Source organism: Phoxinus phoxinus (genome assembly GCF_949152265.1).
Source record: "Phoxinus phoxinus genome assembly, chromosome: 22".
Classification (NCBI taxonomy): Eukaryota; Metazoa; Chordata; class Actinopteri; order Cypriniformes; family Leuciscidae; genus Phoxinus; species Phoxinus phoxinus.
In genome coordinates this window covers 10,227,504-10,243,061 of record NC_136897.1, presented here as the reverse complement: position 1 = coordinate 10,243,061, position 15,558 = coordinate 10,227,504, and the positions used below count along the sequence as shown (strand labels likewise).

Genomic DNA, 15,558 nt, shown 5'->3' with positions numbered 1-15,558 from the left:
TTCATCACTACTAAATCTCCCACTTAACATTAATCTTGCACAAAAATATTATATTACACTTAATTTTAGCATTTCGAGTGCCATCGGCAAAGCATGCTGGGAAATAGACATCCCAGCCATTTCAGTTAAACTTAAATTCGTCTAAATTAAAATAAATAATTTCATAAAACTCAAAACAATGAAACAGTTAAGTTTACTTAAAATATATCAGTTCTGTGAACTTGAAAGAAAAAGTGCAAAATACTCATAAAAGTGAATTTGACTGAACTAATTAGTTTAATTTAAGTTTGTCCTACTCAAAACAATTAACTATTTTAAGCGTTAGGGTTTGCAGTGCAAATTAGCATTATGTCATATTCCCATTACCGGTGTCTCACTTGGCCCTAACTCTCCCTGTTCTGTGGTCTCTTCATCTCCTGTCTAGGAAAGTAACAAATCTTTGAGGACACAGAACGTCTCGGTTACGGATGTAACCCTCGTTCCCTGAGTAGGGAACGGAGACGTTACGTCGAATGACGACGAATGGGGTTCGCTTAGAAGCCTATCCTCTTCGAATATTAATAAAACGAGCCAATGGCAAGCAAATGCCATGGGTCTGCTGAATTTGCATAGCGTAACTCCGCCCCACTGTGTGGGTATATAAGGAAGTGAGCCGGCAACATGCAGATATGTTTCTTCGCTGAAGGAGCCAAGCTGAACTCAGGCTGTTCCAGCGGTACAGCGGAAGTGGCACGAAGACGTAACGTCTCCGTTCCCTACTCAGGGAACGAGGGTTACATCCGTAACTGAGACGTTCCCTTTCGTTGTCACTTCGAGTTACGTCGAATGACGACGAATGGGGTTCCCAGTCCAATCACGCCACCTCGGCTGTCTTCCAGTGCCCTGCGTAAGTCTGAGCTCCCTGTCGTGAGACTAGCACGGACGAAGGACTCCTACTTATCACAGGAATACCAAGGTACACTGGGAAGCATATCACAGTGGAAATATGCAATCAGTGCCCGCCCGAAGGGGGGGGACTTAAGAAAACACATATAACCCGGAGGGGGGTGCATACGGAGAACACTGGGGTGTCCAGCCCGTAGGGTGGAGTATTTCAACCCCAGGGGTGGCAGACTGGCTTGCCAAGGGAAAGACACATGCTCGAAGGAGGCTTACAGTGGAATACACACGTGGGGGTCGCCCAGCGGGGGAACCATGCACATGGTGGCACCTAGCCAACGCGAAAGCTGCCGGAGGCATAACTCTGGCGTTGACGTCAACAGCGCTGGAGGAACTCAGGGCTTATCAGGCTCACCTGAGGAGAATATCGCACGTATCCAGTCCGTGGAGTGGAATGGCGAGCAAGCGAAGACACCTGAGCGGGTCCTAGCACCGGCTGGTTGAAGCGAGTACTCGGGAGGACACTGGCTCCACTCTGAGATTATAGAATCTGGCGAATGTGTTGGGTGTCGCCCAGCCTGCAGCTCTGCAGATGTCTGTTAGCGAGGCGCCATGCGCTAGAGCCCAAGAGGAGGCCACACTCCGGGTGGAGTGGGCCGTCACACCAAGGGGGCACGGTCGACCTTGCTGCTGGTAAGCCAAAGCAATGGCGTCCACTATCCAGTGAGACAACCTTTGCTTGGAGAGAGCCTTTCCCTTCAGCTTCCCACCATAACAGACAAAGAGCTGGTCTGAGGTCCTGAAACATTGCGTTCTGTCTACGTAAGCACGGAGGCGCGTACTGGACAGAGCAATGCCAAGGCTGGGTCTGCCTCCTCCAGGGGCAGCGCTTGCAGGTTCACCACCTGGTCCCGGAAGGGAGTGGTGGGAACCTTGGGCACATATCCAGGCCGGGGTCTCAGGATCACGTGAGAAAAGGCCGGCCCGAATTCCAGGCACGCTTCGTCTACAGAAAATGCGTGCAGGTCCCCTACCCTCTTGATGGAGGCCAGAGCAACCAGGAGGGCTGTCTTAATTGACAGGAACTTAAGCTCCACTGATTGCAGAGGCTCAAAGGGAGCACTCTGCAGGGCAGTTAGTACCACTGAGAGGTCCCAAGAGAGAACGAGAGGAGGGCGAGGAGGCTGTAGTCTCCTCGCTCCTCTCAGGAACCTGATGACCAGGTCGTGCTTTCCCACGGACTTACCATCAACTGCGCTGTGATGTGCGGCGATAGCGGCAACATATACTTTCAGGGTGGAGGGAGACAGCCTTCGCTCCAACCCATCCTGCAGGAAGGAAAGCACGACACTGATCGGGCATGATCTGGGGTCTTCTGAGTGAGAAGAGCACCAAGAGACGAAGAGGTTCCACTTCAACGCGTAGGCATGTCTAGTGGACGACGCTCTAGCGGAAGTGATGGTAGCCACCACCGCTGGTGGTAGGGTACTCAAACCTGCCTCGTCCCGTCCAGGAGCCACACGTGGAGGTTCCAGAGATCGGGACGAGGGTGCCAAAGGGTGCCCCGTCCCTGAGAAAGGAGGTCCTTCCTCAGAGGAATTGGCCAGGGAGGTGCTGTCGCGAGGAGTACAATTTCGGAGAACCAGGTTCGGGTGGGCCAGTGCGGCGCAACCAATATGACCTGCTCCTCGTCCTCCCTGATCTTGCACAGGGTCTGTGCAAGAAGGCTCACTGGGGGAAACGCATACTTGCGGAGGCCCCGGGGCCAGCTGTGCGCCAGAGCGTCCGTGCCGAGCGTGCCCTCGGTCAGGGAGAAAAACTGGGCGCAGTGGGACGAGTCGTGGGAGGCAAACAGGTCTACCTGTGCGTCCCCGAACTGATCCCAAATCAGCTGGACCGCCTGGGGATGGAGTCTCCATTCTCCAGGAAGAGGCTGAAGCCGTGAGAGCTCGTCGGCTGCACAGTTCAGGTCTCCCGGAATATAAATGGCTCGAAGCGACCTCAGATGCTTCTGACTCCATAAGAGGAGGTGGCGGGCGAGTTGCGACATACGGCGGGAGCGTAGACCACCTTGTCGGTTGATGTACGCTACTGTCGCGGTATTGTCTGATCGGACTAGTACGTGCTGGTTCTTGAGCAGCGCCCGGAAGCGGTGCAGAGCGAGACGTACTGCCAGCAACTCGAGGCAATTGACATGCCATAGGCGGTGGGGTCCTGTCCAGGAGCCCGCGGCAGCATGTCCATTGCACATGGCACCCCAGCCCGTGGAGGAGGCATCCGTTGACACAACAACATGCCTGGAAACTTGTTCTAAGGGCACTCCGGCCCGTAGAAAGCTGAGGTTCGTCCACGGGGAGAAGGTCTGACGGCAGGTCGGAGTAACTGGTACTCGGAGCTTGCCCTGGTGCCATGCCCACCTCGGGACTCGATCGTGAAGCCAGTGCTGAAGCGGTCTCATATGAAGCAATCCGAGCGGTGTTACCGCGGCTGCAGATGCCATATGCCCCAGGAGCCTCTGAAAAAGTTTCAGTGGAACCGCACTCTTGCTCTGGATTTGTCTCAGGCAAGTCAGCAGTGACTGCGCGCGCTCGCTCGTAAGCTGCGCGCACATGGCGACCGAGTCGATTTCCATACCGAGAAAAGAGATCCTCTGCACGGGGCAAAGTTTGCTCTTCTCCCAGTTGACCCGAAGGCCCAGACGGGCTAGGTGCCGGAGCACTAGGTCCCTGTGTTCGCAAACCTGGTCCCGAGAGTGAGCTAGGATTAGCCAGTCGTCGAGATAATTCAGGATGCGAACCCCGTGTTGCCGTAGCGGCACAAGGGCTGCCTCGACGACCTTCGTGAAGACGCGAGGAGACAGGGACAGCCCGAATGGGAGGACCGCGTACTGGTATGCCTGCCCCTCGAAAGCAAACCATAGAAACAGTCTGTGTCGAGGAAGAATGGAGACATGAAAGTAGGCGTCCTTCAGGTCGATCGCTGCAAACCAATCCTGTGGCTGCACACATTCGAAAATGCGCTTGGCCGTGAGCATCTTGAACGGATGCCTGTGAAGGGAACGGTTCAAGACGCGCAGATCCAGGATTGGTCGTAACCCACCGGTTTTCTTGGGGACAATGAAGTAGGGGCTGTAGAAGCCGGACCTCATTGCGGCTGGAGGGACAGTCTCGATCGCACCCTTCGCCAGCAGGGTGGCGACCTCCGCTCTCATGACAGGGGCATTGCCACCGACCATAGTGAAGCGGACTCCCCTGAAGCGGGGAGGAGACCGCGCGAACTGAATCGCATAGCCGAGCCTGATGGTCCGCGCGAGCCAGCGGGACAGGTTGGGAAGCTCTAACCAGGCTCCCAAGGACTGTGCCAGCGGGGTCATGCGGACGACAGACGTCCCCGCGGGGGTGCAGCGAAGCGGAATGACCGGCCCGGACGTGGGTGGCATAGCGGCCCGGTGTGGGGGCACGGTCATTAGCCGCGTCCTGCCAGAGGAGGCCAGGGAAGGACCAGCGTTCCACGGGGGCGTGCTCTGGCAGGGGTCTGGCGACAGAAGGGGATGAGAGCGGCGGGGCCCGTGGGCGGCGCGCACTGTCATTCCCTTCTGGGGGCTCAGAGATGGGGATATCAGTTCTTTCTTTAACCACATTAGGGTGCTGCCCACCCGTGGGTGAGCAGCGGGGAGTGGAGAACAAAAGATTCTCCCCCGGCCCTCCACCGGGGGATGGAGTGGTCCTGCTACCATCTCCTGTGAAAAACTGATTGCCATCTCTGAGCAGCCCGTCTCAGGAGCGCCGCTTGGCCTGGCGTTTAGCGGGGCTGGAGAGGGCTGTGGCGCCTGCCTGCGGCGTCCTCCACGACGCGGCCCGGGTGAAGGCTGCTGCTGGGGCCGTGCGGGAGGGGCGGGAGCCGCGGGAGGGCGCCCTCGGCGGCGAGCAGGCTGAGGCGTCTGAACCGACGGCTGGGTGGAGGCAGCAGCGGGCCGTCGGGGCAGAATGTGTTTGATAGCCTCAGTCTGCTTCTGGGCGGTTGAAAACTGTTGGGCAAAATCTTCAACCGCTCCGCCGAAGAGGCCAGCCTGGGATATGGGGGCGTCGAGCAGACGAGTCCGCTCAGCGTCCCTCATATCGGCCAGGTTGAGCCAGAGGTGTCTCTCCTGGACCACACTAGTGGACATCACCTGGCCCAGCGAGCGTGCGGTCACTTTCGTCGCCCGGAGAGCGAGGTCAGTGGCGGCACGCAGCTCATTGAAGAGCCCTGGGTCAGTTCTCCCCTCGTGCATGTCCCTGAGCATCTGGGCCTGGTAGACCTGCAGAGTGGCCATGGCATGCAAAGAGGCGGCTGCCTGCCCCGCAGCTCTATAGGTCTTCGCCACCAGGGTCGACGAAAACCTACAGGCCTTGGAGGGGTGCTTAGGATCACCACGGGAAGAAGCACTCTGTGGACACAGTTGCATCGCAACAGAGCGTTCAACAAGAGGTACCCCAGTGTACCCGTAAACAGCCGCCTGATCGAGAGGAGGAAAGGCGGAGGAGGTCGCCGAGAGATCACGGGAAGACAAGGGTGCCTTCCAGGACCTCGAGACCTCCTCATGCACATCCGGGAAGAAAGGCATTGGGGTTGGACGCCGACGTGAATCGGCGGCCGCCCCCAAAAACCAATCGTCCAGACGCGAGCGCTCGGGGCAGGGTGGCGGATTGCACTCTAACCCGATGCTCGCGGCCGCCCGGGAAAGCATGGCCGTCAGCTCAGGATCAGGATCGGGCAATGCTGACGCGCCCGAAGGCGGCAGCACAGCCGACCCCTCATCTCCCGAGGACTCCTGCCCACCTTGTGATGCTGTGATCGACATAGCATCGTCATTAGGAGCGCCAGACGGCGCGCCCGGTCCGCCGCCGACCGTTGGCCGGGACTGATCGAGCGCATCATCTGGTCGGCTCGCGGGTTGCGGCACTTGAGAGGGGGATGTGGCCCGAGGACGAATCGTCGGTTGTTGTTGCCACACCGTCACCCTCAGGTCACCCTGGCCACCAGCCGAAGTACCAGCTCTATTTGCACTAGAGCTGGTAGATCGGGGTGTGGATGAGGGGACTCTCACTCTTTCGAGATCACTGAGTCTCGACCGTAGATGGTCATGTTTCCGCAATGAAAACATGAGTCATCCACAAGCGCTGCTTTAGCGTGCTCTAAGCCCAAACACGCAAAACAGCGATTGTGCCAATCTAAATCAGACAGCCAGTGACCACAACCAGAAGGGCACGGGCGATGCATCTTTAAAAAGACGTGCCACGCGCTTTGCTCTTTTAGAGAGAAGGAGAAATCCCTGCAGATGCTGAAGCGACCAGGGAGAGAACACACACACACTGGCAGATCACTGCTCAGATCGCAGGGAATGTGCACTCGCTGGAACTCGCTGTCACACCAACACCTGGAGGGAAGCTCGTTTTGAAGAGGAATGCAGAGATGAAACTCAGGATGGCTTGTGGAGTGAAGAATAACCTTGGCTCCGAAAGCGAAAACATATCTGCATGTTGCCGGCTCACTTCCTTATATACCCACACAGTGGGGCGGAGTTACGCTATGCAAATTCAGCAGACCCATGGCATTTGCTTGCCATTGGCTCGTTTTATTAATATTCGAAGAGGATAGGCTTCTAAGCGAACCCCATTCGTCGTCATTCGACGTAACTCGAAGTGACAACGAAAGGGAACTCATTTTACATTCAAATATATATAATCATAAGAACAACTAGTTAAATTAGCTGGACACAGTACCAATGTATTCTGTTATCCTACACAAATGAGCATTCTGCCATATTCCCATTACCTGTGTCTCACTTGGCCCTAACTCTCCCTGTTCTGTGGTCTCTTCATCTCCGGTCTAGGAAAGTAACAAATGTTTGAGGACAGGACACAGAACTGGTTTCAATGCAAACTCTGATGACATGCCGTTGGCCTAATTTTACTGATCTAAAGTGCTTTTACTATGTGAATTTTGGAATATACTGTATGTAGCTATCCATACAACTTAAAAGCTCGTTCTCCTCTGTCCTCTTCCTCTTAAAGTACCGTAGGATGCTCATCTCTATGTGAACATTTTGACTAATGTTACTTCTACATAGTTTATGGACACGTATGGACACGTTATGGACGCGTATCAATGGCACATTCACACACGCTTGGCTGTTCATTAGCTTTGATAGCATATAGCTAGTTAGCTAATTAGCTAACATTTGACAAAGTGAGTCTCTGAATGCTGTCGTTGTTTTGTTGTCACGTCAACCGTCGTCCGAGTTTTTCTTTTTCTTTTTACAAGGTCAAGGATGGTCACAGAAAATTCAAGTTATCGTTAGTTCTCTCATTTGGAGACTCCGAAATCGGCAGAGATAGGCAGGCAATGCAAAAAAAATCTTACATTGGGAAATAGTTGGGTGGGACAAAACTTAGATTTTGAAACATATGGCTCCTACGCGTATGATACAGATAAAGTTTTAAGCAATTCGGATAAAAATAAGAGGGTGATTTCAAAGCATTTTGAAAGTGACACACTTCCTGCTGCCAGTTGATGATGCTATAACTTTGACTCACAATAGTCACATCCATGTTTGGCCTCTTACAATGAACACACAGCTTAAGTTTAATCAAGATCAGTTAATGTATGCAGAAGTTATAACACACTTCCTGTTTCCCTTATCCACCATAAATTAATTTCCTCGCCACAACCAAACCGTTTGAGATATCAAAAGTCCGCTGGCAATTTATCATCCTCAATGTCTTAACTTCATGCTGACCTGTGTGTAAAATGTCAAGAGTTTGAGCATGTTAAGAGCCCCAAAAGTGCCAGACAAGTCATAAAATAAATATAACAAATATAGCTGCAAGCAGCGATGACGGGCCCAAGCCGGTTGCACCGCCACCCCGGTGCCTTTAGGATAACTGTGTACGACGGGCAATATGAAGTTAAACCCGGTAAATTATAAAGAACCATATCTAAGTTGTCGGAATATGCCACATCTAATGCATCATGCTGAGATCCATGAGATAATTTAAATTTAGATGGATTTTATTTCATGGAATGTCATAGGTCACTTTGAAATTAGTGCAAAGTTATCTTTTGCCGCTCAAAAAGTATTTTGTCCATAAGTACAATATTTATTTTAAAGGGTTTTTATTAATCTAATTATATAATACTATGTTGTTAGTCAGTGCACACACACACACAAAATATATGAGAGAGAGAGAGAGAGAGAGAGAGAGAGAGAGCGATAGAGAGAGAGAGAGAGAGAGAGAGAGAGAGAGAGAGAGAGAGAGAGAGAGAGAATTTGTGACATATATATATACATATACATTTTATATCCTAAAGAAAACAATAGGGCCTTCGCCATTTAAGGGCTTGGGCCCTAATAATAACAAATAATCCTAAGGGAAACAATAAGGCTCTGCGCCCTTTCAGGGCTTGGGCCCTAATAATAATAAAAAATAATCCTAAGGAAAACAATAGGGCTCTGTGTCCTCTCAGGGGTTGGGCCCTAATAACCCATAGGAAAACAATAGGGCCTTCACCCTTTTAGGGCCTTTGGGCCCTAACAAGACTCTGCGAGTTTATTCAGAATTGGAAATCAGTTTATATCTCGCAATTGTGAGTTTATATCTCGCAATTATGACTTTATATCATGCAATTGTGAGTTTATATCTCGCAATTCTGATGTGGTGTCATGTCATGGGTGCGACTTTAATTTTATATATTTAAATATATATATATATATATATATATATATATATATATATATATATATATATATATATATATATATATATATATATATATATCTTTTTTTTATTAATTAATAATTACAGCTAAAAATATTTTTGACCTTGAAATATATATTTAAAGAGTATGATGTACACTCTGTATGCAAGGTCCAAGTCATTTACATTTTCTTAATGGTAAAAAAGTTTTTTTTAACTATATGAGACCAATGTAAATACAAAGAGGACAAGGACATTTATAAGAACTCGGCACATGTGTGTTGACTAGATTTTGTAAAGATTTTCTTTCTTTCTTTCTTTTTCATTGAACACTAAAACATAGCAGGGCAGACCTTTAATGATGACTGACCTTTAATTTGCGCCGAGCATTAAATTCCTGTAGTTTTCTTTGTGTTGTGTCCATGTGGGAGAATCGTGGTGCTTTTCCAAGCACCCATGGGTGTTCCAGAGCCTGTTTAACCGTGAGACGTTTATGAGGGTCCAGCACAATGAGCTTACTTACCTACAGACAACATAAAAAAGATAACTAACAGCTAATAATGAATAAACAAAAAGAGCTTATTAGATACAATTATTAAGAGCAAATTAGCATCTGCCTTTGATATTTTGACACTCTTCTCTCCCATCTCATTTGAAACATATCTGCAGTGCAATAAAATACAATACAATACAAAAAGGACAATAATGATATGTAAGCAGCATGAATTACTCACCAGATCCTTTGCATTGAGAGAGACTTCATCCCACCAGGGGGAGACAAACTCATAATCACAATTCAGAATGCGACTGTACATGTACTGGTCCCCCCTTGGATCGAAAAATGGTTCAAACCCACACAGCCTGAGGGTGGAGACAGACAGAACAGAAGCAGATGGCAGAGAAATTGCAATTTATAATTTGTACAATGAACTGCATGGGGAAACACACTAATTATATCCACATAATGCCCCAGAATATATATATGTATATATCGGCTGATATGAATACATATATATATATATATATATATATATATATATATATATATATATATATATATATATATATATATATATATATATATATATATATATTCAGTGGCAGTCTTCACACACACATGTCAGTTTGGGTGAGTAAGATTTCTTTACTGTTTTTAAAAGAAGCTCACCTTCTGTATTTAAGGCTGTATTTATTTGATCACAGTAAAAACAGTAATATGGTGACATTTTTATTATAATGAAAAACAACTGTTTTCCATTTTAGTAATGTAATTCATAATGTGATTCATTTCTGTGATGCAAAGTTGAATTTTCAGCAGCCATTACTTCAGTCTTCAGAGTCACATTATCCTCAATAAATTATTCTATTATTCTATTTAAATGCTGATTTGGTGAAAATATTATCATTAACATTATTATTATCAAAGTTGAAAACAGCTGTGCTGCTTAATAGTAATGATGACTGACTCAGTAGAGTAGTTGAATTCATATGTGGTGTTTTATTAAGCACAGTAACACCAACCAAGTATGATCCAACAAACGTACACAGGGTCGGTAAAAGTAGCGGCAGTCCAAACAGCAAACTAATCCAAGTCCATAATCCAAAAACCGTTGTCAAGAACAGGCAGAGAAACATTAACGTGGCAAACAAACAAGGTATCAGAAACGCTCGGTAAAGACAGGGTAAACTGGCAATACTTCGAGCAACGTAATGCACAAACGACCATAGACAATATAAAAGATGGACACAGCAACCCCATAGGTTTCAACGGAGAAAAGTGAAGTCAATTAGAAGCACTCACTTCCTAATGGCTGTGCGTACTGCGCAGGCTCAAACTTGACGACGTAGATGTGACGTGAGCAACCTGTCTAACAGTTGTAAGTCTTCTAGTAGCTGTGCTAAGAGAAATCTGAATCATTCCCTTCCGAATCTCGCAGAGACGAAGAGCGCGAGTAGGAGCTGTCCATGAGCTAGCAGCAAGATCAAATTTATGACTCTCTATTGGCTTCTCCCTTGACTTTATCGGACTTTACGTCTCCACGTCCACCCGATTGCTTGCGAGCTTCTCCGCCTGTCTATACGGTAATTTCTCGACTGTGCGACAGAGAGTCGAGTGGTTATGACGCAATCGTTAGCCTATTTTTACAATAACTGCTTCTATGGGGCCATGATGTAAGATACAAGGTAATGGAGCCTTTTATACATTGTCGTGTTTCTTTAGAAATCAATAATGCTTAGATTATCTAAGATGTAAAAATGTTTCCTTTGCCCTTATACAAGAGTCTCATTTGAAGTCAGCTGACGTGCATCACTTTCAAAATAGATAATTTTAAAATTATTTCCTCCTCTTCAGCCGTCAATAAATCTAAAGGGGTGCTGATATTGTCTAGGCGTTCTACTAATTTTTCAATTATACGTTCTGGTGGGGATAAAGAAGGCCGAATCACCTATGCTGTTGGCTCTTTAAATAATACTAAATACGCTTTTGTGTCTATATATGCACCCAACGAGGGTGATCCCTTATTTTTTCAAGAATTACTACATTTAGTTGTGAGTTTGGATGACTGTCTCATGGTGTTAGGGGGCGATTTTAATGATGTGTTGGATCCTCAGCTGGACAGATCTCATGCTTCTAAGGCTGATGCAAGGATTTCTGGTTGTTTTAACTCATTCTAACGACAGTCTAACACATCTCGCCACAAGAGCTATTCAAGGATTGACTATTTACTTATGTCTCCTTCTCTAATTCCCTATATTAGTAAAGTGGATATTCTGACACTTCTTTTATCTGATCATTCCCCAATAATTACTACTTTAGCTTCTGTATCGTTGGGATCCAGACAAAATCGCTGGAGATTTAACCCTCTGGGTTCGGCAATCACACCGGTGTGATTTGCGCGGTTTTTTTCACATAGCAGCTGAATAGACTTAAAATACTCCGTCAGTTATAATAGACTGACTTAATAAATATGAAAAAATAATCTGTGAGATGTCTACTTTTGTATGTGTCCACTTACAATCAAAACAAAACGTGCTTTTGTAAAATAAAGAAATTAAACAGGGTGTGCTTTCTGCCTCTCCGTCTCGTGAACTTTTTTTTCTTGAGCACATCTCTAAACATAAACAAAACTCAGCGAATACTTGTCACACATTTGTGAGCTCTAGATATTTATAAACATTTAAGTGTGTAGTTTTAAATGATCTGATTCAAAACGAAAACAAATATTCTCTGTTTAAGTAATTTGTATAAAACCAACAAGATATCAATTTTCTCTAAGCCTTGCTCATTAGTTTTAATGTGACCACAACCACACGCGCAAAAGATATATACATGCAATTTGTCCATGCGCGAAAGCGCCCATTACCTCAACAACAAAGCGCCACCAAACTTTATCAGTCCTCTGCTGTCGTCGAGTTTGGAAGACACGCTGTGAGATTATTGGATTTACATCAGAAGAAGAAGAACGCGATTTGAAGACAAGAACGATTTTAAGGTAAGAAATAATTCTGAATTATATTAGTTAGTGTTATTATTGCATAAACTTCACATTGCCATTGAACTGTTGCTCGATGCTTCAGTGAATGTTCCCTGCACGTGCTGTGAGAGTTTGAGAGTATATATATGTGTGTGTGTGTGTGTGTGTGTGTGTGTATTTTGTAAATTTTAAAAAGGAATTTTAACCAGAACAATTCTAAACTGTATTCCTAAAATCATGCAGCCCTAGTTTCTCTTGATATCAGCATGTTCACAGGTTTTTTATATATTTTTTTGTTTAGGTACCCATCCTGCTGACTTCAACATGAGCATGAGGAGGTAAAGTGAAAAATCAAACACCTTGGAAATGACAGGTATGTACTATGTTTCAGGAATGGCACAAAGGTGTGTGACTGGTTAAGTCTCTGTCTTTAGTTCAGTGTGTTAAATAATGTGCTTTGTTTGCCATTTGTTGTGTATCTTTGGATTATGTTGTGTTGTAAATAAATCCAAACAATCAAAAAGCCATTATTTTTTTAAACTCCTCATTCTTTGTTCAAGGTAATGTAATGATAGTGCCTGAGAGCTCCTAATAGGGCCATTATGGGAGGGTCCTTGTCTTTCTCAGGTGTGAAACACTCAATATTCATGGTGGTTAACGCTTATTCGCATAAAGCTTTCTTACACAAGACATGTCATACACATTTTAAATAAATATATTGTCTTATCTGAATGAGTATTCATGTTGTTCCTGCATGTTGTTTTTCTAGATCTTGCAAATGCTTTTGGATCTGTCCCACACAATCTTCTCTGGATGGCATTTTGCTACTTTGGTGTGCCAAAACCGATCCTTAATATAGTCCAGTCCTACTTTCAGGATATACAGCTATGCCTCATAACAGAGCAGTATACTACTGCATGGCAGCACTTGGAAGTAGGGATAATGGCTGGATGCACCATCTCTCCTCTGACTTTTACAATGGCCATGGAGGTTATCATTCGTGCGTCACGTTGGGTGGTTGGGGGGGGGAGCGCTCAGCAGCCGGACTCAGGCTCCCTCCAATCAGGGCATACATGGATGACCTAGCCACTCTTACGACCACCAAAGCTTGTACCCGGCGACTCTTAGGCAAGCTTCAGAACACCATCAAGTGGGCTCGAATGAAAATAAAGCCTTGTAAGTCCAGGAGTGTATCTATTGTGAAAGGAAAGTTGGCAGAGCATCGTTTCTTTATTGATGGAGAACCAATACCAACAGTGGCAGAGAAACCTGTTAAGAGCCTCGGACGATGGTATGACGCTTCATTGAAGGACACAGAGCAGGTTGTCCAACTCAAAGAGGTCACCAAAAATGGCTTGAAGAGCATCGACAGCACCTTTTTGCCTGGCAGTTTAAAAATCTGGTGCCTGCAGTTTGGCCTCCTCCCACGCCTAATATGGCCACTGACTGTCTACGATATTCCTCTTTCCAAGGTCGAAAAGCTGGAGCGGCTAGTTAGCTCTTTTGCCAAGAAGTGGCTTGGTCTTCCCAGGTGCATTACCAACACAGCACTGTATGGAAAAGGTGTTTTAGAGCTACCTGTGTCCTGCCTTACTGAGGAGTTTAATTGTGCCAAGGTGAGGCTTGAGATGACTCTGAAAGAGTCCCGAGACACTGTAGTTGCCAGAACTGTCCTTACCCGATCGACTGGAAGAAAGTGGTCCTCAGCTGTGGCGTTAGAGCAAGCAAAATCTGCTCTCAGGCACCAAGAAATTGTTGGGCGCGTGCAGTTGGGGAGACAAGGTCTAGGAGTTGGGGAAAATGTACCATTCTGGCACAAAGCAACTCCTTTACGACGGCGAGGTTTAGTCGTGGAAGAGGTACGCAAACAGGAGCAGGTGATGAGGCTTACAAAGGCAGTTTCACATGTGAAACAAGGCCAATGGACACATTGGAAGGACGTAGAAAAGAGGAAACTCTCCTGGAGGGAGCTGTGGGGGATGGAGGCATACCGAGTCAGCTTCCTCATTCGAGCAGTTTATGATGTCTTACCATCACCAACTAATCTTCAGCAGTGGTATGGGGAAGATGCCACCTGCTCCCTGTGTCCCTCTTCAGCAAACCTAAAGCACATCTTGGTTGGCTGTAAAACAAGCTTGGCACAAGGTCGTTATACATGGCGGCATAACCAGGTGCTAAGGTGCTTGGCGGCCAGCCTTGAGGCCAAGCGAACAGCCACAAATACCCTCCCTCCTCTGCCAGCCAAGCAGTATCCATCAATGGCCTTTGTTCGTGCAGGTACAACACTAAGTAGATCGCAGGGATCCAGCTCATATCCGGGCCTGCTGCACAAAGCACGAGACTGGAAGTTATTAGCGGATCTAAACCAGCGGTTGAACTTCCCCATTGAGATTGCAGTAACAAACCTTAGACCTGACATCGTCTTTTGGTCCTCCACCCTTCGCACGGCCTTCCTAGTGGAACTGACAGTGTCATGGGAGGACTCAGTGGAGGAGGCGTATGAACGTAAGTGACTAAAATACTCAGAGCTGGCAGCTGATGCTGAGCAGCGTGGGTGGAAAGTAAGGATCTAACCAGTGGAGGTCGGCTGTAGAGGGTTTGTCGGCCGCTCCTCAGTCCGGTTTTTGAAGGACCTAGGAATGCGAGGTCAGGCTCTGCAACAGATTGTGAAATCCCTTTCCAATGCAGCAGAGGAGGCCAGCCGATGGCTGTGGTTGAAGAGAAAGGATAGTATCTAGGCCTGTAGACAGTAACCGTAGTTGTGCAAGGGGGGATCACAAGCCGAGGGGGGCTCACCTGGGACCACCCAGGTGAAGGAGGGTGCCCACCTGATGACCCCAGTGAAGCCAGTGATCCTCAGCACTTGTCTCAATATCTCTCCTATTTCCTGCTTATAGTATATCCATCTTGGGATACGTGGATTCCGGGATTGTAACATCTAGTCCTTTACCTGAGCTCAGGATGATTTTCACATAGTTTTGCAGCAATAATCAGTTTGGGTTTCAGTGGGTTTCAGACATTTTTTATTGTCATTTTCACAAACCACGCATAAATGTTATTATCTCAAAACTACAAACTTTTACATACATGCTGCTGACATATTATTTTAGCAGAGTTTGTGCTGAATGCAGTGTAATAAGACTTTAGCCATGAAAATGTCACAAGTAACAGAAATAAGCGCAAATGTTAGAGCATGTCAGAACACCTCCAGGACCCCAGAGGGTTAATACTTCCTTGCTACAGGTGGCTTAATTACGCAGCTCTTTGAATGAGTTTTTGCAGATTAACAGGGATTCAGCTTCTAACCCTCAAGTATTGTGGAAACCAATGTTAAATGTTTTGTAAGGGGTAAATGTATACGTGTTTCATCCTTCAGTAAAAAGTGTAAAGAGAGCCGTAAAATCAAATGAGAAAAACAAATTGATTTACTAGAGAAGGAATTAAAAGTTACATTTTCTGAGATC

At 46.9% G+C, this 15,558-nt stretch overlaps 1 protein-coding gene across 1 annotated transcript in view; it reads right to left on the bottom strand.

The window, feature by feature from the left end:
• The window catches only part of LOC306990299 (calcium/calmodulin-dependent protein kinase type IV), an 87,228-nt gene that overhangs the window by 20,600 nt on the left and 51,070 nt on the right, over positions 1-15,558 (bottom strand). Inside the window, exons 9-10 of the mRNA XM_079596958.1 lie at positions 9,353-9,479; positions 8,989-9,141 (exon numbers count right to left, since the gene is read on the bottom strand). Coding sequence (XP_079453084.1) covers positions 8,989-9,141; positions 9,353-9,479 — 280 coding nt within the window. The remainder of the gene's footprint in view (positions 1-8,988; positions 9,142-9,352; positions 9,480-15,558) is intronic.